This window comes from Lithobates pipiens, unplaced genomic scaffold (assembly GCF_037356315.1).
Source record: "Lithobates pipiens isolate NorthernLeopardFrog02 unplaced genomic scaffold, aLitPip1_a1.2 Scaffold_27, whole genome shotgun sequence".
Taxonomy (NCBI): Eukaryota; Metazoa; Chordata; class Amphibia; order Anura; family Ranidae; genus Lithobates; species Lithobates pipiens.
Genome location: NW_027507788.1, coordinates 161804584 through 161830862, shown reverse-complemented (window position 1 = coordinate 161830862; position 26279 = coordinate 161804584). Strand labels below are relative to the sequence as shown.

General features: G+C 43.1%; 2 protein-coding genes across 2 annotated transcripts in view; one reads left to right on the top strand and one right to left on the bottom strand.

Annotated features, from left to right (window-relative positions):
• LOC143934317 (cryptochrome-1-like) overlaps nucleotides 1–3134 on the top strand; it is a 39315-nt gene extending 36181 nt beyond the window's left edge. Inside the window, exon 11 of the mRNA XM_077457815.1 lies at nucleotides 2062–3134. Coding sequence (XP_077313941.1) covers nucleotides 2062–2117 — 56 coding nt within the window. The 3' untranslated portion in view covers nucleotides 2118–3134. The remainder of the gene's footprint in view (nucleotides 1–2061) is intronic.
• The window catches only part of FOXRED1 (FAD dependent oxidoreductase domain containing 1), a 55509-nt gene continuing 32307 nt past the window's right edge, over nucleotides 3078–26279 (bottom strand). The window contains exons 8-12 of the mRNA XM_077457816.1: nucleotides 22336–22496; nucleotides 20130–20259; nucleotides 19201–19305; nucleotides 17303–17558; nucleotides 3078–3362 (exon numbers count right to left, since the gene is read on the bottom strand). Coding sequence (XP_077313942.1) covers nucleotides 17304–17558; nucleotides 19201–19305; nucleotides 20130–20259; nucleotides 22336–22496 — 651 coding nt within the window. The 3' untranslated portion in view covers nucleotides 3078–3362; nucleotide 17303. The remainder of the gene's footprint in view (nucleotides 3363–17302; nucleotides 17559–19200; nucleotides 19306–20129; nucleotides 20260–22335; nucleotides 22497–26279) is intronic.

Sequence of the window (26279 nt, the reverse complement as noted above, 5' to 3'; positions counted from 1 at the left end):
TGAAAGTGCCCTGTATTGAAGTGGTTAATGCATTAACATAAAAAAAAACCTTCTGTGTGCAGCAGCTGCCCCAGCACGTCTAATATTTGAATCCTATCTCTCTCCTCCTGATTAGCTGAGACACAGCAGTGGCACCATTAGCTCCTCCTGCTGCTGTCAGTCAATCAGGAAAGAGAGGGGTAGGGCCAAACCAGGGATCCAAGTCTGAATGGACACAGGGAGCTATGACTTGGCTCGGGTGCCCCTATAGCAGTGATGGCGAACCTTGGCACCCCAGATGTTTTGAAACTATATTTCCCATGATGCTCATCCACTCTGCATTGTAGTGGAGCATCATGGGAAATGTAGTTCCAAAACATCTGGAGTGCCAAGGTTCGCCATCACTGCCCTATAGCAAGCTTCTTCTGAGCCGAAGAGGTACACGAGAAGAGGAGGCGCCAGGCTGCTCTGTGCAAATCCACTGCACAGGGCAAGTAAGTATAACATGTTTATTATTTTCAGAGAAAGAAAAGACATTACAATCACTTTACGTGCAAAGTATAATGGACCAGCAAGAATGCAGTAGGGTGAGCCAGGAGTTGGGCTTTAAAGCCACAATCAACTTGCCTAAGTTAAAGTTGTTTTACATTGCCACAAAAACAACTTTACCCCCTCCCCCATTAAGTTGGCCTTTTTCTACATCCAGCAAATCTGTTTGTTTGCCAATTGGGATTAGTAGCGCTTCCACTGTACTTCTGGCCCACTTGGATACAAGTGCTTCAGGTCAGCAAGATCCCAACATTACTGTTGTGAATGTCATGGAGGAGACAAACACATCACACAGCCCCATGATTTGTCTTGTAAATGGCCAGATGGAGCGGAAGTCTGAAACATGACTGTAGTATTGGGGTCTATGAGACCTGCAGTACTTACATATGAGCAGGTCAGAAGTACATGCCAAGCTCTACTGATCCAAGTCAGGGCTTGTTCAGTGGTGCAGAAAATTGCATTTCTTCGTGCAGAAAAATGCAGGTCTCTGCACAATTGTGAAGGACACAGAAAACCATTGCGCCGTTCAAACTGCAACGGTCTCCCTGGCTGCCAAGCAGCGTGGTATGGAAAACCTGTATGCATTTTTCTGCAATGGATCGAGGCTTAAGTGAAGGCTCTGTGCATTGTCTGTTTTCTATACACTGCAGCTCTGCCGAATGAAATGTAATTTTGAAATTTCAATAAAGTTTGAAGAAAAATAAAAAATACACAGTGTGATGTGCTTAAAATACATCATACTGACAGGTGCCCACACAGTAAAACCCTGCAGGCCAGTATGAATGGGCTCTTAATAAACAGATCTAGAATTGGCCAGCATTACGAGGCGACTTCTTTTCTAGAATCTGAATGTAGTTTTGGGTTGCTTTTATGGCTGTAGAATATATAACTGTTTTAAAGTGGTTAAGCTACTTCTCTAATATTATACCAATAAGTTCCCCTGGGACTGTTTATATCAAATATGCTTATCTGTGCTGATAAGCGTCTTCATGAAATCAGTTGCCTCCTCTCCTCTGCCTGACAGTTCCAGCAGACAGGCCAAGCACTGCAGCTGATGGCAGCCTGGGAGGAGACCGCTGAGGAGTCACATGGTTGCAGGAAGACTGTGTGTTATCAGTACAGATGAGCATATTTATGATATAACGGATGCAGGGGAACTTATTGTTTTAATACAGAGGGGGGGGTGTGCTTTTAATGTTAATCATGAGAGCAGTAGGGGCAGGCGCTGCCATGAGCAGACACTCATGACACAGAGCAGGGCTGCGGATGACAGAGGCAGTTACTGACTCCAGTGACATATCGGAGTCCATGTACAGGGGGGGAAAGTAGAAACTGTCAGGGGGGGGCGCAAATGGCACGGCACAATTACTGTGCTGTATAACATGCTTTAAGAAAACAGCATGGTGTTTGTTTTTTTCTATTAACGCTTTAATCCAGTAAGGGTCTTGTGCCCAGTATTGGTGGAACTGGCCTAGCATTGTAGAAAGTATATAAGGCAAAGCAATTGATCAACTTGTCATTCTTAATTTGCAGGACAGAAGAGGAAAAGCCCCTCTGTAGCTGATCTGTTAAAAAAGAAGAGGCGTTAGCTGATTCAGCAAAAGAGAAACTGGTTTCACTGTCAATGCAACTGGTAGAAGTGACCTGTGCAAAGTGTGAATTGACTTCCTCTGACATCTTTCACTAAGCATAATGTCTGCCACTGGTTAAATAAGAGTCCGATTTACAAATGTTTACACAAGTCTGTAAAAGGGAAATCTGTTACATTTACTTTGTCTTGTGGTTGTGCAGAGGGGCGTTTGTTGTCAAACTGCCTTTCACCAAGCTATGCTCAAAAGCATAATGCAGCACAAAGTGCCATCTGACCTACTTTTCCTGCAATGCAAACAAATCTCATTGGGACACAATGCACCTAAAGAAATGCAACCACAATGTCATGCACTGTACTTTACGGGAGACTAAGGGGGAGATTCTTATAACTTGAAAAATCTTCCTACCTTTTATGTGGTTTGTCCCATTCCTAAAGGCAGTCTAAAGTCTCCTATCCAGTTACTATGTGAAACAAAACATTTCCCATACCTTTCCTGGCTGAGCCAAATCCACCTTCACAAAGTGCTCCACCTAGGTCAACAAGTCTTCACTGCCAATAGGAATGGAGGAGATGCTTATTGGTTGCAACCTGTTATCACACTGTTTTCGGTAGTGTTCAATAAATGCTGAGTGCCTGCATTAAATATAGGGAACCCAATGGGCTCACTCAATGTCTTGCAGGCTTAAGTATATGGACACTCCCCCACTCCTTATTATAGTTTCATTTTGAATACGTTTTAGGTGTGCAAAGTTGTATCATTCGGAATCTCTCATTGCTTGAATAAACATTTACTACTCTTAAAAGTTTTTTTATTAAAATAAAAAATCCTGCTTTTTAAATTAACATTTTTTGGAAGCCACTTTATATATAAACTATATTGTTCACAAATGATTTTCTCTGCTTATAGAATATCAGTATATAGATTTGTAAAGCAGTATCTTAACTTATAAGGCTGTCAGACGACTAATTAACTTTTAATGTTTTTTATCTGAAAATAAAAGGTTCAGTAATTTCTTTTGTGAATAAGTTATTGTGTAACAAGCAGTCTACATTCAGACATATGATGACATTCATAAAATTATTTCTTCTGGCAGGTGAGGAGTGTCATTTTTTGCTGAAGATTGGATACAGAATCCACTTGTTCATTGGGTGGTTGTTGTGATCATGTTGCACATCCTATAGATGTTTCTGTTGTCCAGCGATGATCCAAATATTGATAAAGATCACTTGCTGGTTTTGTAACCTGATGGAGAAACATAAACATGCTAACTGATGTCTTATATATAAACATAAAATAGGATTTTTTTTTTTTTTTTTTTAAAGATAAGCGCACTCTTTTTTTTTTCCCACCCAAGTATACAAAAGGTATGGTGCTAGAATGTAGTCCTCATCCCAAAAATTTGAACATATCCTCTAAACCACCAACAGGAGCAGTGTCTATTATGGGCTACCCAAGAGTATAATCGGTACAAGAATATAAAAACTTATACATGGACATATTAAACTGCATAGTGGGATGATTGAATTATTGGCTGCAATACTGAGAACTCTACCATTATATATATATATATATATATGTGTGTGTGTATAAGGCTCGGTTCACAAAGGGGCGACACGACTTCAGGACGACTTTGTGAGGCAACTTGGAGACGACTTGAACACGACTTTTAGACACGACCTGGGGCGACTTACAAGTCGCCCCAGGCCATGCGACTTTTGCCGTGGCCAATAAGCTCTGAAGGGGGAACCCCGGCCGCAATGCCAGGGACGTGCTGCACGGCGACATCGGTTGATGTCACATGGCGACAGTCCCAGCATCCTCCGGGACTGTGACATCGTAAGGGGCGGGGTCACCATATGACATCAACCGATGACCCCGCCCCTTGTCCCTATATAAGTCGCTGCGCAGCACGCCCCTGGCATTGCGGCCGGAGAGAGCGTCGAGTCAACATCTCCAGGAGAAGAAGAAGAACGGAAGGCGGCGCCGGCGATAGAAGACCGGGCCACTGCCTGTAAAAGAGCTATAAGAAGGCGCGGTGGCCCGGCAGAAGAACCGAAGAGGGGGACAAGACCCCCGAAGTCGGAAGAAGAGGGCGGCGGCGAGGAAGAAAGCTGGGCTCCTCCGCTAGTAAAAAGAGCTACACGAAGATAGCGGAGGAGTCCGGCGAGAAGACCCCCGAAGACGGAAGACCCCCAGAGCTGTGCAATAAACTCTTTTATCTTGTGTGTTGTGTTTTTTTTTTTTGTACTTTATTTTACAGGTGAATGGGTAGGGGGTACATTGTACACCATACTCATTCACATAGGGTGGGGGGCCGGTATCCGGGGGCCCCCTTATTAAAGGGGGCTCCCGGATTCCGATAAGCCCCCCCCTGCAGACCCCCGACAACCAACGGCCAGGGTTGTTGGGAAGAGGCCCTTGTCCTCATCAACATGGGGACAAGGTGCTTTGGGGGGCCACACGCCCCCCTCCCCCAAGGCACCCCCCCTGGTACGGCTCAGGAGGGGGGGGCGCCCGCTCATCCCCACCCCCTTTCCTGGCCGGCCGGGTAGCGTGCTTGGATAAGGGTCTGGTGTGGATCTGGGGGCACCCCCACGCCGTTTTTTTCGGCGTAGGGGGTTCCCCTTGGAATCCATACCAGACCAAAGGGCCTGGTATGCTCTCGGAGGGGGAACTCACGGCAAATTTTTTTCAGAAATTTGGCGCGGAGTTCCCCCTTCAGAGCTAATAATTCTGTTAAAGTCGCCTCCGTATAGACAGAGATCCGACTTGGAGGCGACCTCCATTGAAATCAATGGGTACAAGTCGGATTCAAGTAGTACAGGAACTTCTTTTGAAGTCGGAGCGACTGTCAGTAGTGTGCATTAAGACGGCTCTCATTCACTTACATTGATTTTTAAATGTTGTCCGACCTGAGGCGACTAGGGGCGACCTGAAGTCGGATCGCAGTCGCCCCTGTGTGAACCGAGCCTTAAAGTACACTGGCATCTAGTGAGACTTTTTTTTTTTTTTTTTTTTTTATGTATTCTTTCCTGCAGTGCATGATACAATGTTGCAAGAAGCAGTCAGCATGTTTAGCCCTTTTATATTTTTGTATAAATAAAATGTATAGGGGTACGTACTAAACTGCATAGTGGGAAGATTGGATTATTGGCTGCAATACTGAGAAACCTCCCTAGATGTCAGTGTACTTTATACACAGCTATATGGTAATGACTTGCTTGATACAATGTTGCAAGGCAGTTGCTAATGCTAAGTACATTTGACCTGTTTTGATGGGAATAGGGGTAGAATTATTATTTCTCAGGGGGTTTATGGGAGAAATATCATGTTTACACCTGACAATGAAAATATTTAACCTATTACTGATAACATGCATATCATTTTTCTACATGGGTATTATGGGTCGAATAGTGTAGCTAAACATGCATAGGAACATATTCAACCTATTTCTGATAATTTTTCTACAGGGGGATTATGGGTGGGAATATTAGTTACCCATACATAGGAACATATTTAACACATTTCTGATAAGAAAATACATATAATTTTTTTTTCTACATGGGGATTATGCGTGAAATATTGTAGTTAAACATATTAAATCAGTTTCTTATAAAAAATATATGTATAATTTTCCCTTATCGTCATTCAGGACAGCCACTATGCGAGATAGTCTCCTCCTCTTCCTCTAGGAAACCCATAAATTGTTACGTCGCCTACCTGACCTCAGTTCTAGTGTTTCCTCTGGTGGGAAGACACTGCGTATGGGACCAGGCTTGAGAGCAGCCAGGGGGACTGTGGTCATTTTTTTTGTTTTGTTTTTTCCTGTAACTGAAGCCACCCCTTCCTAGCTTAGCGCGGCATCAGGTTGCGGGGGGAAGGGGCCCCCTATCGTGGCAAGGAACCTTCCGCACTCCGTATGGGCTGCATTTGTTTGGAACCAGCGTGCTGGACGGCGGGTGACGTCATTTCTGGTGGAGGGCTCAAAAGGTGTTAATTTTGACCCGTGATGTCCGGTTCCAGGTCACAGAGCTGATAGGGGGCCAGGCACAGGCTGGAGAGGGTCTGTAACGTGCACAGGCATCGTGGGACTCCCTGGAAAGCAACCACCTGCAGTCATGTCGGAGGCAGATGCTACGACTCATACTGACACCACCTCCAGCCTTCCCTGGGAAGGGTCCTCTCTATCAGGGATTGCCCCTCCTAGTATGGTTCCTATCTAGGGAGGCTCAGATCCCATGTAAGGGGGGGGGTCCTATGCCTGCTTTTTTTGTAATGTGTTTTTTTTTTTCTGTCTCTTTTGGTCTATGTTTTGCAGAAAGCTACAGAAAAGACTAAATCAACTCATGGCTCTAAGAGGAAGTGTGCCTCCTGTAGAGATGCTTTAGGGGAAACTTTGACAAAAGTTTTGTGTAAAGGGTGCATAGACTACCTGGTCAAAGAGAGTGAAGCTGAGCAGGAGTCTGGGTTGGCAGCCTCTGTAAAGGAGCTCTCATCCACCTTTTCTTCATTTAAATCACTTTTTGAAAAACTCCAGCTCCCCCCTAATCCTTGTCCGCAGGATACAACCCCGCCACAGGCTCAGGGCTCTCTACCTGTCTGAGCTGCGACTTCAGCTAGGGCAGAGGAAATTGCAGGCCCTTCCGAGGTGGAGCAAAGGCAGCCAGACAGTGGCACCTTGGACTCGCAGGAGAAGACAGAGGGTGAGGACAAGGATGAGGAGTCCAGAAAGCCCTCTAGGTCTAAGTTATCCTTAGACGAGGTTGAGGACCTCCTGGGGGCAATTTACACAACCCTCGGTATTCAGGGAGGACAAGAAGCCTCTGACCCTCCACGACCTAATGTACAAAGGCTTGGGGGAGCAAAAGAAACGGGTTTTTCCAGTACACGATGTACTGATAGAAACAATTAGAAAAGAGTGGCAGGATCCTGAAAGGAAGGCCTTCTTTTCTCCTTCTCTAAAGAGGTGGTTTCCATTTTCAGAAGATCCAACAGCCATTTGGAATAAAAGCCCCAAAATGGATGCCGCCTTTTCTCAGGTTTCTAAGCACACGGACTTGGCCTTCGAGGATATGGGGGCCCTGTGCGTCATCATGGATAAGAGGATAGACTCGCTTAGGAAAACTTGGGACTCAACAGTAGGCAACCTTAAGTCAGAAATGGCTGTTACTTTGGTAGCCCGCAATTTGGAGCATTGGCTCTCTCAGATCCTGGCGCACATTGAAGCTGGTACAGCTAAGGAGTCTATTCTATCCTCTTTCCCCACGATTCTATGTGGTGTCGCATACATAGCAGATGCCTCGGCAGTCAGTCCGCATGTCGGCCAGATCAGCGGCTCTGGCCAATTCTGCCAGAAGAGCTCTCTGGCTGAAAACTTGGCGCGGCGACAGCGCCTCTAAGCTCAAGTTGTGTGGGATACCCCTGACGGGCGATCTCCTCTTTGGTCCCGGTTTAGATACTGTCATAGACCGTAAAAAATAAGTCTTTCCCTCTCAAACGGAAAGTCCCGGCTCAGACTAAGAAAATTCAGACTAATTCTGAATTTAAAACCCCTAAACAGGTCCGTCACTTACAAGAGATTCCGCATGGAGACTATCTTTACGGTCAGAGCCCTACTTCCGCACAATTGCTTCATGGTCTCGCTGGACCTAAAGGGCGCTTATTTACATGTTCCTATCACAGAAACATTTCAGAGGTTTCTCCGGCTAGCTATAGACCTGGATGGAGTAATGGTGCATCTGCAGTTTCAGGCACTGCCTTTCGGGCTATCCTCGCACCGCATTTTTACCAAGGTCTTGGCAGAGGCCATAGCCTTCCTGCGACTCCAGGGAGTCGCAGTCATAGCGTACCTGGACAACCTGCTCCTATTTGCAGTATCCCCAGAGAAACTACTCAGGCACCTGGACCTAACAAAAAGGGTCCTAATAGGCTTGGGGTTGCTGCTGAACTTAGAAAAGTCCAGTCTGATCCCTTCACAGCGGATTATGTACCTTGGATACCTGCTGGACTCCACACAGTTGAGGGTGTTCCTTCCAAGGGAGAAATTCCTAAAACTGGACAGGGCGGTTGCCTTGCTTCAGTGCAACCAGCGGGTCTCCAAGAGGTGTCTGATGTGGACTCTGGGCCTTCTAACTTCTACTCTTCTTCTAGCAGGAAAAAGGAGACACGACAGATATATAAAAATGTCTGGCTTTGTTTCAACGAGTGGTGTGCAGGAAGCTCTTTTTCAGTGCAGAGCCCCATAGCTGTGTTGGAATTTCTACAGTGCGGGGCGGACAAGGGATTATCCATAGCTACCCTGAAGAGTCCGGTATCAGCACTTAGTGCTTATTTAGAAAGATCTCTGGCCGCCGACCCGTGGGTGGTCAGATTCTTTAAGGCCTTGTCTAGACAGAGACCGGTCGGAGGTCCTCCCTTTCCCAGTTGGGACCTATTCTTAGTTTTGCAGAGCCTAACGGGACCTCCCTTTGAGCCTTTAGACGAACGTTTGCTAAAGGATCTCACCCTAAAGACGTTATTTTTATTTTTAGTTGCAGTAACGACTGCCAGGAGAGTCAGCGAGATTGAAGCTTTATCTATTAGACCTCCTTTTTGTGTTATTTTTCCAGACCGGATAGTTCTCAGGGCTGATCCGGCTTTTTTTTACCCAAAGTGGCTTCGGGGTTTCACAGAAGCCAGGAGGTAGATCTACTTTCATTTTGTCCCAACCCTTCAGGTGAAGGGGAATGGAAATGTAATTTTCTGGATGTAAGGAGAAGCGTCCTACAATACCTGGAGCTGACTAGGTCAGTGAGGAAGTCAGACTTATTTGTTTTATTTTCCGGTGCCAGAAAGGGTTGCAGAGCATCTCGTCGCACTATTGCCAGATGGCTTAGGTCAACCATTGCGCAGGCTTATACATTAGCAGGGAAAGAGATCCCTACAGGTATCAAGGCACACTCCACCAGAGCCATGGCAACGTCTCAGGCAGAGAAGGCTGAAGCAATGCCAGAACAAATCTGCAAGGCAGCAACATGGTCCAGCTACTCCACCTTTGTAAAGCATTACAGAGCCGACCTGGTGTCTGCAAGTGAGCAGACCTTTGGTCGGAAAGTTCTGCAAGCTGTAGTCCCACCCTAGTTGGTAAGTGCTTGCTTTATCTTCTCATAATGGCTGTCCTGAATGACGATAAGGGAAAATTAAAGTTACGCTTACCGGTTAAAGTCTTTTCCTGTAGTCTTTCAGGACAGCCCTAGTTACCCACCCGAAGTTTTGTGGGGGTCTTGTAAAAGACCAGAACGCAGCATGATAATGATAGTTGAGTGTATGTTATTAACGTGTTCTTGTGTCTCCCCAGCTGGCCGGAGGTGATCTTGAAAGAACTGAGGTCAGGCAGAGGAAGTAAGAATTTATGGTCTGGCGCAGTGTTTCCTAGAGGAAGAGGAGGAAACTATCTCTCATAGTGGCTGTCCTGAAAGACTACAGGAAAGGAAAAGACGTTACCGGTAAGCGTAACTTTAATTTTTCTAGATGGGGATTATGGGTGGAATATTGTAGTTAAACATACATAGGAACATATTAAATCCGTTTCTGATAAGAATATACGTATAATTATTTTTCTACATGGGGATGATGGGTGGAATATTGTAGTTAAATATCCTATATGCAGTTGGTTTTGCCAAGAGTGGTCCCAATCCTCCTCTTTTGTGTTCCTCAGCTGCGCTTCTGGCTCCTCTTCTCGAGTGCCCCGTTGGAGAAGCGCTTTCGTCTCGGGACACTCCAGCAGGCGCGCTCCCATGTCCTGCTGCGTCCATTGACACAGACAGCAGGACTGGGCACCCCCGGCTCTAGCGTCATTGGATTTGATTGACAACAGCAGGAGCCAATGGCTGCTCTGCTATCAATCTATGCAATCATGACCAAGACACCAGCTGGAGATGGTGTGCTTGTCCCTGTCGCTGGAAAGACCAGGTTCAGTTAAGTAAAAGGGGGGCTCTGGGGCGCAGCTGCATCACAGAAGGTTTTTCACCTTAATACATAGAATGCAAAACCTTGAGTTTACAACCCCTTGAAGCATGAGATTTCCTTCCATAATCCCCATATATAAAAATATATGTATCCATATTCTTAAAGTCTGGTGGCATGTATTTTTTGCAGGGAAGTTCAATTTCTATCACCCGACACCCAGTTCTGGGCGACAGGCAAGAATTTTAATTTTTACAGTTAGCCCTGCTGTGTGTACAGTTGACTCTTGTAAAAGGAATCCAAGCAGCTAACTAGCCACTTGATCACTTTTACAAGCAGCATAAGGGGACGTGCCTCCCCCCCCCCCCCGTTGCCTTCTGCAGGCTGTCCTGACACTCAATCGACCAGCCAGCGCTTCCACCGGCTGACCACAAAGACTGAAACAGCTCTGTCCACCTCTATGATATGGGAACATGAAGCAATGAACATATGTAAAAACAAACCTTCAGAGGAGCGACATCTAGGGCAATTTGGGGATCTACTCAGATAGATTCTGTGCAGTCTCTGAGGCGTAAAGTGCACTCTATGTAAACTCTTAATCTGTATTTAACCTATCTTTAGAGGATATCAGAACCCTGATACTCCTCCCGAAGCAGTCTTCCCAGGCCTCTATATCCAAAGTTGGGATGTCCCCTTTCCACTTGTCCCATAATTCTTCCAATCTAGGAGACTCCCTACTGATCAGCACTGGAATACAATGCAGAGAGGAGTTTCACTAGGGACTCCTGATCTAGCAGGCCCTCCAGCACATCCACCCAAAGAACCGGCGGTTCCCGGAACTGTGCCCTGAAGGCATGCCGCAGAGCCGGTCACAGTCTTCTGCTATGTGAATTAGATGTGGGGAATCCCCAATCCAATTAGCAACAGGGTAAACACAACCGGAGGGTTCTAAAACTTTCTAGCAAAAAAACAAACATTTTTAAAGTTTAGGTCGCCATAAAACCCCTTTTGTTCTCAAAAGCCCCAGACATTCCTAAAAGCACCTCTACCTAATAAAAATTAGCCTTTCATTAGTCCATCCTAGTAAAAACTATTTTCAATTGTAATGAGGGACAATCAAAAATTGTGTAATTGTGATATCTCCTTGTAGAAAAACAATTATAACTTTATTCTTATCAGAAATTGGTTAACTATATTCCTAGGTATGTTTAACCATGGCATTCCACCCATGAAGAAAAATAATTATGTGGGTATTCATCTCATAAATAGGTTAAATATGTTAATTGTAAACATGATATTCCACCCATAATCCCCCTAAAAAAAAAACAAAAACAAAAAAAAAACAATGACTTTACCCATATTCCTATAAGAAACAGGTCAAATGTATTACATAGGATGTCTATCTATGATATTTCACCCATGCATATCCCCATGTATAAAAATAAATGATATGCATATTCATATCAGAAATAGGTTTAATATGTTCCTATGTATGTTTTACTTCAATATTCCACCCATCATCCCCATGCAGAAAAATAATTATATGCATATTATCTGTAATTGGTTAAATATATTCCTATGTATCGTTAACTGTTATATTCCACCCATAATCCCCATGTAGAAAAATAATTATATGCATATTCTTATCAGAAATGGGTTGAATATGTTCCCATGCATGTTTAGCTACAATATTCCACCTATCTTCCCCTTGCAGAAAATATGCAAATTCTTAAAAGAAATAAGTGAAATATATTCCTATGTATGTTTAACTATATTCCACCCATAATCCCCCTGTAAATGATATGCATATTATTATCAGTAGGTTAAATATTTTCATTGTCAGGTGTTAACCTGATATTCCTCCTGTAAACCCCATGAGAAATAAGAGTTCTACCCATATACCCATCAAGAACAGGTCAAATGTAATTTTTCCATTAGCAAGTGAACAGTTAAACATTAGAAACTGCTTCTTGCAACTGTAGGAAAGACTAACATATTTTGGGAAACAACATTCATTACCGTATATATGTATAAAGTACATTGACATCTAGTGAGGATTCGCAGTATTGCAGCTAATAACCCAATCATCCCACTATGCAGTTTAGTACGTCCCTGTATACATTTTATTTATACAAAAATATAAACGCACAAAAAGGCTGAACATGCCAAACGTGGATCTTGGATCAAAAGATAGCATCCAACATATGTTTAATGTCACCTTCTTCCTCTGGGGTGCCAAATGAAGATATATACAGTCTCTCACAAAAGTGAGTACACCCCTCACATTTGTGTAAATATTTTAACATTTTTCATGTGACAACACTGAAGAAATAATACTTTGCTACAATGTAAAGCAGTGAGTGTACAGCTTGTATCACAGTGTAAATTTGCTGTCCCCTCAAAATAAGTCAACAACACAGCCATTAATGTCTAAATCACTGGCAACAAAAGTGAGTACACCCCTAAGTGCAAATATCCAAATTGGGCCCAAAGTGTCAATATTTTGTGTGGCCACCATTATTTTCCAACACTATTTATGCTAGCTGTTAAGTACTCTGTGTCTATTGTACTTAGCCCATTTTCACTCCTATTTTGCACATTATTGATCACAGTTTTTATTATTTTACCTATATATTTTTTTTTGTCCCATATCCGTGTCCACATTGTAAGTGGATATTTATATTATCGCAGTTCACATTGGAGCGCAACACCATTGCTTGATTGTTTTTGCAAATATTTTCCAGCACTGCCTTAACCCTGTTGGGCATGGAGTTCACCAGGGCCCTCTTCCATGACGACATCATGGAGCTGGTGGATGTTGGAGACCTTCTGCTCCTCCGCCTTCCATTTGAGGATGCCCCACACGTGGTCAATAGGGTTTAAGACCGGAGACATGCTTGGCTAGTCCATATCCTTTTCCCTCAGTTTCTTTAGCAAGGCAAAGGTCATCTTGGAAGTGTGTTTGTGGTTGTTATGTTACTTAATGTGATTGTAGCCATATTAGTGCAATTGTGACAGAGAAAATTGAGTACTGTCTGTGATACTTTTTTTATTTGCACTAACATACAATTTTTCAGGACAAGCTTTCGGGTATGTCCCCTTCTTCAAGGTCCAAGCAGTACTGATTTACAAATTTTTTAAGCAGAATGTAAAAAAAAAAAAAAAAAAAAAAACCTCTGAGGAAAAGAAGAGAAAAAAACAAAAAAACAAAAAAAACACATACAAATCAATGGCAATAAAGATAACAGAAGAGTTAGTGAGATAAGACAGAGGGAAAGCTATGGAATGGAGGGGGGGGGGGGGGGGGGGGGGGGGGTTTGCTAGTCACAGAGGGGGTTGTAAAACTTTAGTATAATGAGTAAGGAAACCTATATCTAAATTCAGGCCATTATTTTTTGTGTCAAAAAGAATTATCATTCTTAGTTCAAAGGTTTTCCTTTCCTGGATAGTTCTGAAATTCCCTTTAAGAACTAAAACATTGAGGTCTTCTATAGTGTGGTCCGGTTGTGAGAAGTGATGTCCCACAGGTGTACATAAACTGTCTTCTTTATGTTCCTTGATGGTATGTCGGTGTAAATACATCCTCGTTTGCAACTTCTGTCCTGTTTCACCAACATAAGATCCTTTGCTGCACCTTTTGCATTGGATGAGGTACACAACATTGCTGGACGTACAGTTGTAAGATCCCATGATATTGAAGGTCCCGTTTGTGTGTGTGACACTTTTGGATAGATTGATCTGGTTGCATAGTTTGCAGCGCTTTTTATTGCAGGGTTTGCTTCCATTATTTGTGACTTCATAAATCAGAGTGAAGTTTCCTGCTGATTAGTTTGTGTCTGAGGTTGGGTGGTTGTCTGAAAGCCAATAATGGGGGTTGTTGGAATATTCCTTTCAGAGTGTCATCCTCTGTTATAATGGGTTGTAAATCTTTGATTATCTTTTTGATCCCTTCTAGTGCTGGGTTGTATGTGGTGACTAGAGGTACTCGGTTATTTGTTTTTTTTCTCTGTGTATTGGAGGAGATTTTCTCTTTGGGTTTTCAAGGCTGCGTTTATGCTGTTGTTGATGGTTTTCTCTTTGTAACCTTTCTTGTGGAAGGAGTCTGCCAGTGTTCTGAGATGTTTATCTCTGTCTTTTGGGTCTGAACAAATTCGGTGGTATCTGATGGCCTGGCTGTGTATGATGGCCCGTTTAGTGTGTTGCGGGTGAAAACTGGAACTGTGAAGATAGCTGAAATCGGTCAGTCGGTTTTCTGTATATAGACGTGTGAAGCTTGTGATCCCTGATGTATACTGTGGTGTCTAGGAAGTTGACATGTGTGTTTGAATAATCCAATGAACAACCCAGGTTGTTATGTTGGAATGCTGCCCAGTCTCCGAAGGGAGGGGTTCGCTCATGCTCTGTTTAAGTATATCGTAGTTCATCTTGGCATTCATGTTTCCCTCAATGAACTGTAGCACCCCAGACCATGACACTCCCACCACCATGCCTGACTGTAGGCAAACAAGATATTGGGAGGCACACCCTAAAAGATGCAGTAAAGATGGTGCAGCCATAAGATCATACAACAGAACAAAATATTACAGTGCACACATGCAAAAAAAACATTTACCTCCTGCAAGGCTTATTTAAAACACCTAGACATTTTCAAAAAAATTATCAAAAAATTTGGGGATTTGGTCACACTATATTGCTAAATGGTGCTTAAGCCCACTTACTGCAACAAAGTACCCCATGATTAAAATGGGTAGTTCTCCCATATAGATGAGTGTATTGCTCCCATGGTTTAGAGACGCAGAATCTCTGAGTCTATGGATAGTGTAGGACCCACTAATCATGGGGTACTTTGTCGCAGTAAGTGGGCTTAAGCACCATATAGCAATATGGTGTGACCAAATCCCCATATTTTTTTATAATGTTTTTTTGAAAACGTCTAGGTGTTTTAAATTGCAGGAGGTAAATGTCTTTTTTGCATGTGTGCGCTGTAAAATTTTGTTCTGACTGTAGGCAAGACCCACTTGTCTTTGTACTCCTGACCTGGTTGCACACACGCTTGACACCATCTGAACCAAAGGCATTTATCTTGGTCTCATCAAACAGGATATGGTTCCCGTAATCCGTGTCCTTAGTCTGCTTGTCTTCAGCAAACTGTTTGCAGGCTTTCTTGTGCATCATCTTTAGAAGAAGCTTCCTTCTGGGACGACAGCCATGCAGACTAATTTGATGCAGTGTGCAGCACATGGTCTGTGACGGGGAAGAGATTGGGTGCAGCTCTACTAGGGAGGGGGAGAGGTCCCCGTTTCCAAGAGGAGGACTGTCATTGGCCACTGCTAAAATCACAGTCCTGATAGGCCCACCCACCAGCTTGAGGAAGATGACTCGCTTGGTTGCCACTACCAATCTCAGAAAGAAGGAATTTCAGTGTGATTGAGAAAACCAAAATAAGGTGATAGTTTGTGGAATTACTGTTGAGCTTCTGGGAAATGTGTTGAAATGATTCCTGAACCTTTGTGTCACTTACTACTGAACCCTGGCACTGTGTCCCTTTAACCAATTCCTGCCCGGCCTATAGCAGAATGACGTTATCCTGACTGGGCATCATATGACTGACACACCGCTACACTGATCTCAGTAAAGAGCCTCTGACGGAGGCTCTTTACCACGTGATCAGCCGTGTCCAATCATGGCTGATCACGATGTAAACACAAAGAGCCATTGATCGGCTTTTCCTCACTCGCGTCTGTTTATTAGCACTGCCCCCCCTCAGATCCCACCCAGGACCACCAGGTATGCCCGCCGTAGACCACCAGGGAAATGCCAATCAGTGCCCACTCACAATGCCTGCCAGTGCCACCAGGGATGCCCATCAGTGCCACCCATAAGTACCTGCAGCCTATCAGTGTTGCTTATCAGTGCTGTGTATCAGTGCCGCCTACCAGTGCTGCCTTATCAGTGCTGCCTTATCAGTGACGGAGGAAACTTACTTATTTACAAAATTTTATAACAGAAACAAAACCAAAACTTTTATTTTTTTCAAATTTTTCGGTCTTTTGTTTAGCAAAAAATAAAAACCACATGATCAAATACCACCAAAAGAAAGCTCTATTTGTGGGAACAAAATGATAAAAATTCCATACAAGCACGTGGGCTGCTAGGGATACGGTGGTGGGGCAGATGAACAGGAGGTACAGTGGAACTGAGGCTGATCTGAACTGTGGAGTTGCAGGAATTGGGGCTGATCTGAGGCGTAAGAGTGCAGGATGTTAATTTCTCACTATTACTTAAATAGTTTACAGCATTTACTTTATAAAAAATCCTTTTCGTGATTGAGTGTGTGAAGTTGACATTTTTTTGTTATAAAATCAGCACACTCAATTTCTTTGAAAAAAAAATTTGGCACACTGTGCTCAGAAGGTTGCCAACCCCTCGCATAGGCCATCTTTAGGTAGAGCAACAATTGTTTTTTTTTCAGATCCTCAGAGATTCCTTTTCCATGAGGTGCCATGTTGAACTTCCAGTGACCAGTATGAGTGAGAGTAATAACACCTGCTCCCCATTCACACCTGAAACCTTGTAACACTAACAAGTCACATGACACCAGGGAGGGAAAATGGCTAATTGGGCCCAATTTATACCTTTTCACTTAGGGGTGTACTCACTTCTGTTGCCAGCGGTTGAGACATTAATGGCTATGTATTGAGTTATTTTTAGGGGACAGCAAATTTACACTGTTATACAAGCTGTACAATCACTACTTTACATTGTAGAAAGTGTAATTTCTTCAGTGTTGTCACATGAAAAGGTATAATAAAATATGTACAAAAATGTGAGGGGTGTACTCACTTTTGTAGATACTGTATATAATAATCGAAATATTCAAAAAAGATATATCACTATAGCCACCAACTAGAACACTTTAAAAGCAATTTAGTGCCATTGCAGCAGTCCAGCAGCAGGGAGAATGCCCATATTTCTCTCACTTGGGTGACAGAGGGGACACCCCAAATCAGAGATGGAAAAATATGTTCGGAATGGAGCAGAACAAAGGAGGAGTTTTCTTGATCAAGGGTAATTACCTAAATCCCAAGGGAAGATTGGAAAAATCCTATGGCAAAATCTGCTCAGGACTGGAAGTACATCTCGTGGCAAGCAAGCGCCAAACAAATACAAACATGGTGGCTATGCTGAGTCACCCCACACTATGCAGATAACTCCGAGCTAAATAACAGTATACTCACGTCATACAATATTCCTTTCTTGGATGGGACTGTTAGAAATGAAACGTTTGAAGCCAAATGGTTTTAGGTTTATGGCCTTGAAATCTCCAGCAATCAGCAGTTCTGCCACTGCCCGTCCCACAGCCGGAGCATGCTGCAAGCCATGTCCGCTGAACCCGCAGGCAAAGTACATGTTGTGCACCAGTGGATGTATCCCAATCACCCCGTTTTGGTCGAATGTGTTGTAATCATAAAATCCTGCCCAGGCCGACTTTACCTAGGAAAACACAGCAAAGGTGACTTCATCCCCTATAAATTGCTACATTTTGCTGTAAAATAATGCATTGGGATTAAAATGCTAGAGACTCATTTTAACCTGTAAAAATAAGGACAACCAAGTAAGACATTTATCTTTCAGAAATCTATTAGAAAGCCAAAAGTTTATGGACCCCTGACTATTACACCTATAGGAGCTTGCTGGATATCCTATTCCAAAACCATGGGCACCAATATGGAGTTGCCCTGTTTGTTGCTATGAGTCTACCTGTATCAATTTGTTTAAATTTGCAAGGTCAGGTACAAATGCTGGATGAGAGCACCTGGCTCACAATCCGTGTTCCAATTCATTAGGGTTGTGGTCAGGGCTTTGTGCAGGAAAATCAAGTCCTTCAAACCACTGCCAGACAACTTATCTAGGCAAACTTTAGACTACGCCTATTAAGGAATTAAAACCCAAGATTACCCACCCATCCAGATACCTCTTGCGCAATTGATCCAAGCCCTGATAAAGGTGGATTTAAGTATGACCCCCAAGCTGACTCCAGGGAACACCTTGGGGCTTTTCCAAGCAAAACAGAACTGCTACACTAGAGATATTTGATTTATTCAGAACCACCTTTATTTTTGGTGAGGAATGTTCTGGTGTGAGGGAAGTGCATTCACAGATGCCGTTTGGATTAATATTTTGAGTACATTTAAAAACACAGGTTTTGACTAAACACTGGAAAGGCAACTTAGTATGAGAAAGCTTAACAGGAAATATGTGGGTTTTCTTTTTTTGTTTTTAAGATTCATACTTGCCTAGGTGGATGCAGAATCTGTCCGAGGCTGCATTTGTCCCCCGCTGGCTCTAACACTGAGAACTGAAGGATCAAACACCGCAGATCGCTTGTTTCTCAGAGCTCCTTGAGCAGAGTGCTGGTGACTGTCATTCATCCCTCTCTGCTCTGCCCCCACCCACACTCACTGGAGCACTGGGCTGTGGAGGGGGGACGGGAGCAGTCGGCTCAGGCACTCAGTGGCCCGCTGAGAGGCTGAGCCAGGTGCAGGTCCCGGCATGTGGCAGATCCCAACTTCATTGTCGCAATCCTGCCCAAGCCTGGACCAGCTCTGTGACGTCAGCTGACAGTGAGCTTCAGTCCTCTCTCTGCTGAAAATGGCTCACAGAAGGGCAGAATGAACTGCACTCCTGTGATCCATAGTTTAAGTACAGTCAAACAAGCTCTGGCTGTATTCTCCTTTAATAAATACAGAATCTTTCAGAAAAATGGTGCACGTGTGAACAGTTGGCTGCCTCTGCTTGCTAAATGGATTTATTCCTCTGCTAATTTGTATACTCATTTGAAATGTTATATATACATACACATTTTATAATATGTATTGACATACAGATTTATGCTCAGTGGGGGTACACACACTGTGCTCCATATTTTACAGCCAAATTAAAAAACCTGGATCACGGTGTGGAGCTTGCATTGCCTCACAGTGCTAATTCTCTCTGCTCAACGTAGAAGAGGGCCGGTCCTGGCCGTACCACTGCTTTAGCAATTGGCTCCTTAGTGTGATTGACAGTATCTACATTTCAGTGTGAGGTTTAAATCCTCCTGTGAGACTTTATCTTTGTATTGTGTGGTACGTACCTTGAGTGACTCAAACACAGGTACTCTGTGCGCCAAGAGTGGCCACACCTTCTCTTGGAAATAATTGTGGTCAACATCCAAATTGCTGATATCTGGTTCCTCTTCCTAAAGGAATAAGAAAGCAGTGAACACAGTCCTAACATTACATGAAACTTAATTTTAGTCACATCGTTATTAGTTTTGGATACTGCTGGCGTAATTCCTTGGATAAAGAAGGTGTGGCCTCCCAAAAGCATATGCTATTAGGATTGCTGATGAAGTCATCCCAGGCCCAGGAGCAAGCAGCGTGGACGATTTGATATGCTTTCTCAGTCTGGATATCTGCGAGTAGATTCCTTTACATGCTTTTATGCAAATGCATTATGGTAAAAAACGTTTTGACATCAGTTCCAATTTAAGTTGCAATACCCACCTGTTCTCTGGAGCTGGCCCCTTCGTAATGCCTTTTTTTGCCACAAGATGTACTCAGCCTTCTGGTTTGAATGATGGTCAGCATCATTCAAGCAGAAAAACTGAAGACATCCTGTGTGTGAGTGAGAGGATGCATTACAGTGACTGTACTCACTAAGAGTGCTCTGCATCACTGAGTTTTACCCACCTTCGGGAGAAGATTCTGCATGTCATGTGATCACCAAAATCCAGGAAGGGAAGAGCCTGGAGAAAGGGATATAATGCATTTCATACAATGGGAGCAGGAGGTGGGACAGGGATAAAGTAAGGTGCAGAGATGTATGCTTTCATTTCATTTTCAGTTTCAGTATGCTTTCAGTTCACTAGTCTTCATTATAGTGGGGGATGTGTAAATTACAAGAAAGCCAAAACAGACTTAAAAATCATTTTGCAAGCGAGAAAGCATCTTGTTTTTGCAGCTGTCAATGTATCTAAATTGATTTACAGTAACTCTCAATATACAGTTTATAGTTGCTCACCTCTGATGGTGAGAGACCTCCGATGTAGTTACCCCCAAATCCTTCTCTTCGAAAATACGCTCCAGAGCTGTCTATCAGCATCGGACAGTCCATCCCAGGGCCATCGGGGCTATTGAACATATAGATATATCTGGAAAAAAAAAAAAAAAAATAAATAAATAAATAAATAAATATATATATATATATATATATATATATATATATATATATATATATATATATATATATATATATATATATATATATATATATATATATATATATATATATATATATATATATATATATATTATATCGCTCTTATCAATGCTTTCTACACAGGTAAAGGCTCTAAATATTCCTTCTGGGGGCTACCCTTCACTTTTACTTCAATATTTTCAATTCCTGACCCAAAACGCAGTTCAAGAATTTCCAAAGTGCTATTCTGGTCCTTGTCCCAGGCTGGAGATTTTATTGAAGCTGGAGATTAAACATAAGTGCCATATAACCAGAATTTGGAATTGGGAGAGTTCAGTAATGCCAAGCACCATGTTTTGTTATGCCAAGTTTCCTTTCAAGAAAATCTGTGCTTTTTCAATGTAGGACAACACAACAGGTTCACTTTAATTTCCCTCCCAGCAGAACAGAATTACTTTTCTTTCCCACCCCTCCAATCAACCATACCAGGTACTTATGACTTTAGAGCAGGGGTGCCCAACCTTTAGCGAGGGCTATTTAAGCAACATGGTAACTAGTCACAAACCACAATGAGCGGGTAGATGACAGGTCCAAGCGCACGCCGCATATGCAGAGCTGACACAGACACAGCCCCCTCAACTTTATGGGCCCTCAGATCTGCCCAGATGGAAGGGGACGGATCCCCCCCCCCCCCCCTTCTGTCTTTTTTTTTTTTTTTTCAATCGGATTGGAGGTAGGTGGGTGTAAATGGCCACAAGTCCGTTTACATCTGTGGTTCACTAGAGGTGAATGGAGGTTCTGATTGTGTCAGAACCAATCGTGTCAAAAGCAGCCTAAGGCTGCTTTCACACTGACGTGCTGTGGTTTACCCACACTGAGGGTGCAGCGCAGTGCACCTGTGGCTTAGCTGTACTTTGCCATAGACTTCTATTATATCCTGCAGGGGTGGTGCACTTTCTGAAGTGCACCAAACCCGCAGGTAATAGCAGAAGTCTATGGCTCAGTGCAGGTAACCTTCAGGTGTTCTGAGCTGCACCTGCGGATTAGTTTAAAAGCAGTCCAGATATGCCCATAGACACACTGATTTTAGTAATAAACTTACCTTTAACAACAGTCTTCCATTCAGGTCAGCTCATGCGGCTCTGCTCCGCAACCACTTTCTTCCTCTACCGCCGGCTTCATTCACAACACCCTTGCTTTGGGATGGTGGTTCAGCAACCCACAATCTGGACTTGCCAACCCACTATCCCAGAGCAGGAGGTGGCGGGCCACATCAGAGGGCTCCGCGGACCACTGTTTGGGCACCCCTGCTTTAGAGAAACCTGTGACTCAATTCCATTACTTTCATGCGACAGTGCTGGTGGTGCTTGTTGATTGGCCAAGCACTGTCACACTGGGGCAGGGAAAACATCCACACCCCCTCGCTCACCCCCTGGGCACATGAATGATGTGGTTGGGAGGTAAAAGAAAAGTATGGACTCATAGAGCAACAGTTAAAAAAAAGTCCCTTATTTTTGTGATTTGTGATGACATGAGACCTGTACTTTTTTGCCCTAAGCAGGCTTTATTTTGCTACACATTGGTGGCTTTATGGTTCCTTTAGGGCCACCTCTACACAACCTTTTTTGTTGGTCCCAATCCCACCCCATAGAAGCCACTGCTTTCATGTGCTGGCACTGAAGATAGCTGACACATGGGGTCTAGTCCTTTGCCCCCTGCCAGTATTTTGTTCCTCTTTACTCCATGCAGATATTGTCATATTTGGGATTTCAACCAAGGGTGTTAGTGCAAGATGCATCTATGCTGTAATATAACACAGAAGTCTATAAAACTACTCTAAAAATGTGAAAAAAAAAATAATAATTGGCTTCTAACCCCAAACCTTCATGCAAAGGGTGCTCCTGTACTGTCTCTATGCTTCTCTCTCCTGCCTCACTGAACTTCATTACACTCCAGTTCTCTTCTTGGTGTATCATTTGTGTGGCATCAAAACAATAATTAAAAGGGCAATTCAAGCAAAAACCTTCACCTCTTTCTGGGCTCTACAGGAAGTTTTGTTCCTTCTGCTGTGTTGGGACTCCCCTGGCCCACTCCTGCCATCTCTGCCACCTTTGCAGACCAGGCACCAGCAGCATTAATGACCGCAGAGCATTCCACCGGCTGATTCTCCAGACTATGTGGCATTGACACCTAGAATCAGATATTTGTTATGTTTTTGTCCATAATTTCAAGTCCTTAGCCGTAATTATGCAAAACCTAAGTTGGACAATATATTGGAAGGGGGTATATTATTTGTGAGTGGAACCCACTTTGGCCTCATATCTGTCACTCGGTCTCTTTAATAGTAAAAAAAATAACTACTACTTAGTTGAACACAATAGGGATGTTTAAGGCAGCATGCCAAGATCTTTTTGCCAGTTTTTGGAGGATTCGCAAACAGTTGTATCCTGTAACACAGGGAAGTAATTTCCCACAACTTGCACATAGTTTTAGATTTAGTAAGTAAGAAGGACTATGAGTAGATTATGTGGTTTAGAGACAGTTTGTGGAATCAATAGCAGATATATTGTTTCAAATTTGCCTCTTTCCCTGTATTTCCAGCTCCCATCAGGTGTACGCCCAGGACCACATTGACGTCCAGAGCATTACTTGTCAAGTAGAAATGAACAGGCTGCACAGAATTGCTCTGATCCATTCAAGAAGCCTCGCAGAAAGAAGGGAGAAAAGAATGGGGATTTCAAATCCCCAGACCACTGCATCTGCTGTGTAGGCACTAACAGCTCATCACCTACAGAGGTAAGTGTGGGCTGTAATGAGGATGGAGGGGGCTAGGGAGGGTGCAGGATGTTAGTTCATCTGAACAGGAGAATTAAACCTTTAATATAATAAAACAGAGAATTCACAATACATAGTCTTGCCTGCACACCGTGTTTCACTCCATAAAGGGCTTAATCATGGAGACCATGGATTGAGCAGGGGATAGACAGGTGAGACTATAAAGAGGGGAAAAAAAAAATCCAGAAAAAAACACGATACAAATGTTATAAGTTGCAGTTCAGTGAGTAAAATAAGTATTTCATCCCCTACAAACCAACAATAATTCTGTCTCCCATAGACTGGCTACAGTATGTGCTTATGTGGTACACACATTAGTCATTTTAAGTAGGTGCTCCTAATGACAACTCATCATGTGTATAAAAAAAAGACACCTGTTCACAATCATGGGCAAGACCAAAGAGCTGTCAAAGGATGTCAGGGACAAGACTGTAGACCTGCAAGGCTGGAACGGGCTACAAGACCATCAGCAAGAAGCTTGGTGAGAATGAGACAACTGTTGGAGCGATTATTCACTAGTGGAAGAAATACAAAAATAACCATCAATCGCCCTCGGTCTGAAGCTCCATGCAAGATTTTACCTACACGGGAGGAGCTTGCGAATGATCTCAAGGCAGTTGGGGTCACAGTTAGCAAACAAACCAATATGCCACCATGGATTAAAATCCTGCAGCACCCGCAAGGTCCCCCTCCTCAAGAAGGCTTATGTACAGGTCCATCTGAAGTTTGCCAATGAACACCTAAGTAATTCAGAGAAGGAATGGGAGAAAGAACCGATCAGATGAGACCAAAAATGAGCTCTTTGGCATTAACTTGAGCACAATCCCTACAGCCAAGCACAGAGGTGGAAACATAATGGTTTGGGGCTGTTTCTCTGCCAAAGGTACAGGCCGACTTGGCCGCATTGAGGGGGCAATGGACAGGGCCATGTATTGTAAAATCTTGGATGAGAACCCTTTTCCCTCAGCCGGAACATTAAAGATCGGTTGTGGATGGGTCTTCCAGCAAAACAATGACCCAGAAAATACTGCCAAGAGACAGCCAAGAAACCTTAAGGATTTAGAGCATATCTGTAAAGAAGAGTGGACCAAAATCCCTCCTGAGATTTGGGCAAACCTGGTAACCAACTACAAGAAACGTCTTACCTGTGCTTGCCAACAAGGGTTTCTCCACCAAGTACTAAGTCATATTTTGCTTGGAGGAGCAAATATTTATTTTACTGAACTGCAACTCAATTTATAACATTTGTATCAATTTTTTTCCCCCGGGTTTTTTGGTCGATATTCTCTATCATTTAAAATACAATACACCTATGATAAAAATTATAGACCCTTAAATTCTTTGTAAGTGGGCAAACTTACAAAATCAGCAGGGGATCAAAAAATATTTGTCCCATCTGTATACTGTGAATTCTCCATTTACTATATTAAAGCTGGTTTAACACAGGTGATGACTTCAGTGTGTGGCCCGTTGATCTCTAATTGGTTTAAGCCAGCCATACATGGATCTAAATTCGTCAGGTTCAGCAGGGACTGGCCAAATTTCAAACCATTTATAGGGACAGTGGTTGTACAGAATCAATCTACTGATCAACTTCTGTACAACCAGCCTGTCAGATAAATGGTCTTCAGTCAGGGCAGCAGTTTATAACCGACACTCATTAGCTGAGCGGGAGTGACTTCCCCATTCTCCCCTGAATGTGTGGATAGGGGACTTGGGTTAGGTTTTTGTTCAACCCACTGATTGAACAAAAAACATTGAATAATCCACGGGCTGCTTTAGAGACTACTAAGTCCAGCCTGAGCTGGTTTGGCTGGACTTCTCCTATGGGTCACAGGAGTGCAATTCGTTTTGACTCCTGTGACCTGTTTTCAGCAGAGAGTGGACTGAAGTCTGCTCTCTGTCGACGTCACCAATATCAGCCTAGGCACCGTCACTGAAGGCAGCCCGACTGTCCCTTTTTTTCTTTTATTGGATTTCACCTCTTTCAGTCATAGAAGGTCGGCATCACATGTGGGTGTTAGCCAAGATGGTCTGCATCCAAATGTAGTCTGCCTAGAAATGCCCACTTCTCCAGATTGACATCCAACTATTAAGACATTTTGGTATTTGCATAACTTCTCCAAAGAACCAGCCCACTGCTTACATTAGGACTGAGGGCTTTAGAAAAGAGTACTGAGGCAGAATATTCTGATGTTCATGAGGCTATATACAGCACCATGCTAGCCATGATCTGCCTGCATTGCATAGGGAAGCATGGAGATCCAAAACATGACATCACTCAGTCTAAATGAAGATATGTAATAAAAAAAGTAGGCATTTTATTCAAAACTGCTAAATATTTGCAGATCAAACTTCAGCTATAAAGTATTTAACAATCTATCAGATACCAGGTTTGTAATACCCACCCAACAACCACAGGTACAATAAACTCTCCCTTGGCCCTGATAAACGGGAGTGTCAAAGCCACCGAAACTAGTTTATTTAAGTTGACCTAAATATTTACTAATTAAAACTTTTGTTAAACTTTTTGATAGCATGGCGCTCTCGTTATATTTGTTATCTTTTAAACAATAATAACCTGACAAGGAACCTAACCCTTCCACAATCGTTTTAAAGCTTGGAAAGAAGTTTACTTTACACACTAAGGCCCCTTTCACACTGCTGCGACTTGAAAATCACACGATTTTACCAAGATTTTGGCGCAAATTTCAGGGAATGCCTGTGTAAACTTGAGGTCTACAGACCTCAACTCGCATGAAAGTTGGAACAAAGTAGTGCATGAACTACTTTGAAGTTGTTTTAACTTTAAGTCACGCATATAGGAATGGGTATCATTGAAACTCTTGGATACGACTTGTCATGCGACTCTGATTTCCAAAGTCGCAGGAAAAGTCACACAAGTGTGAAATGGGCCTAAGGCTCCATTCACACTTGTGAGATTTGTCATGCAACTTTAGACATCAAAGTTGCATGACAAGTCGTTCCCCATGTTATCCAGTAATATACAGGTCCTTCTCAAAAAATTTGCATATTGTGATAAAGTTAATTATTTTCTGTAATGTACTGATAAACATTAGACTTTCATATATTTTAAATTCATTACACACAACTGAAGTAGTTCAAGCCTTTTCTTGT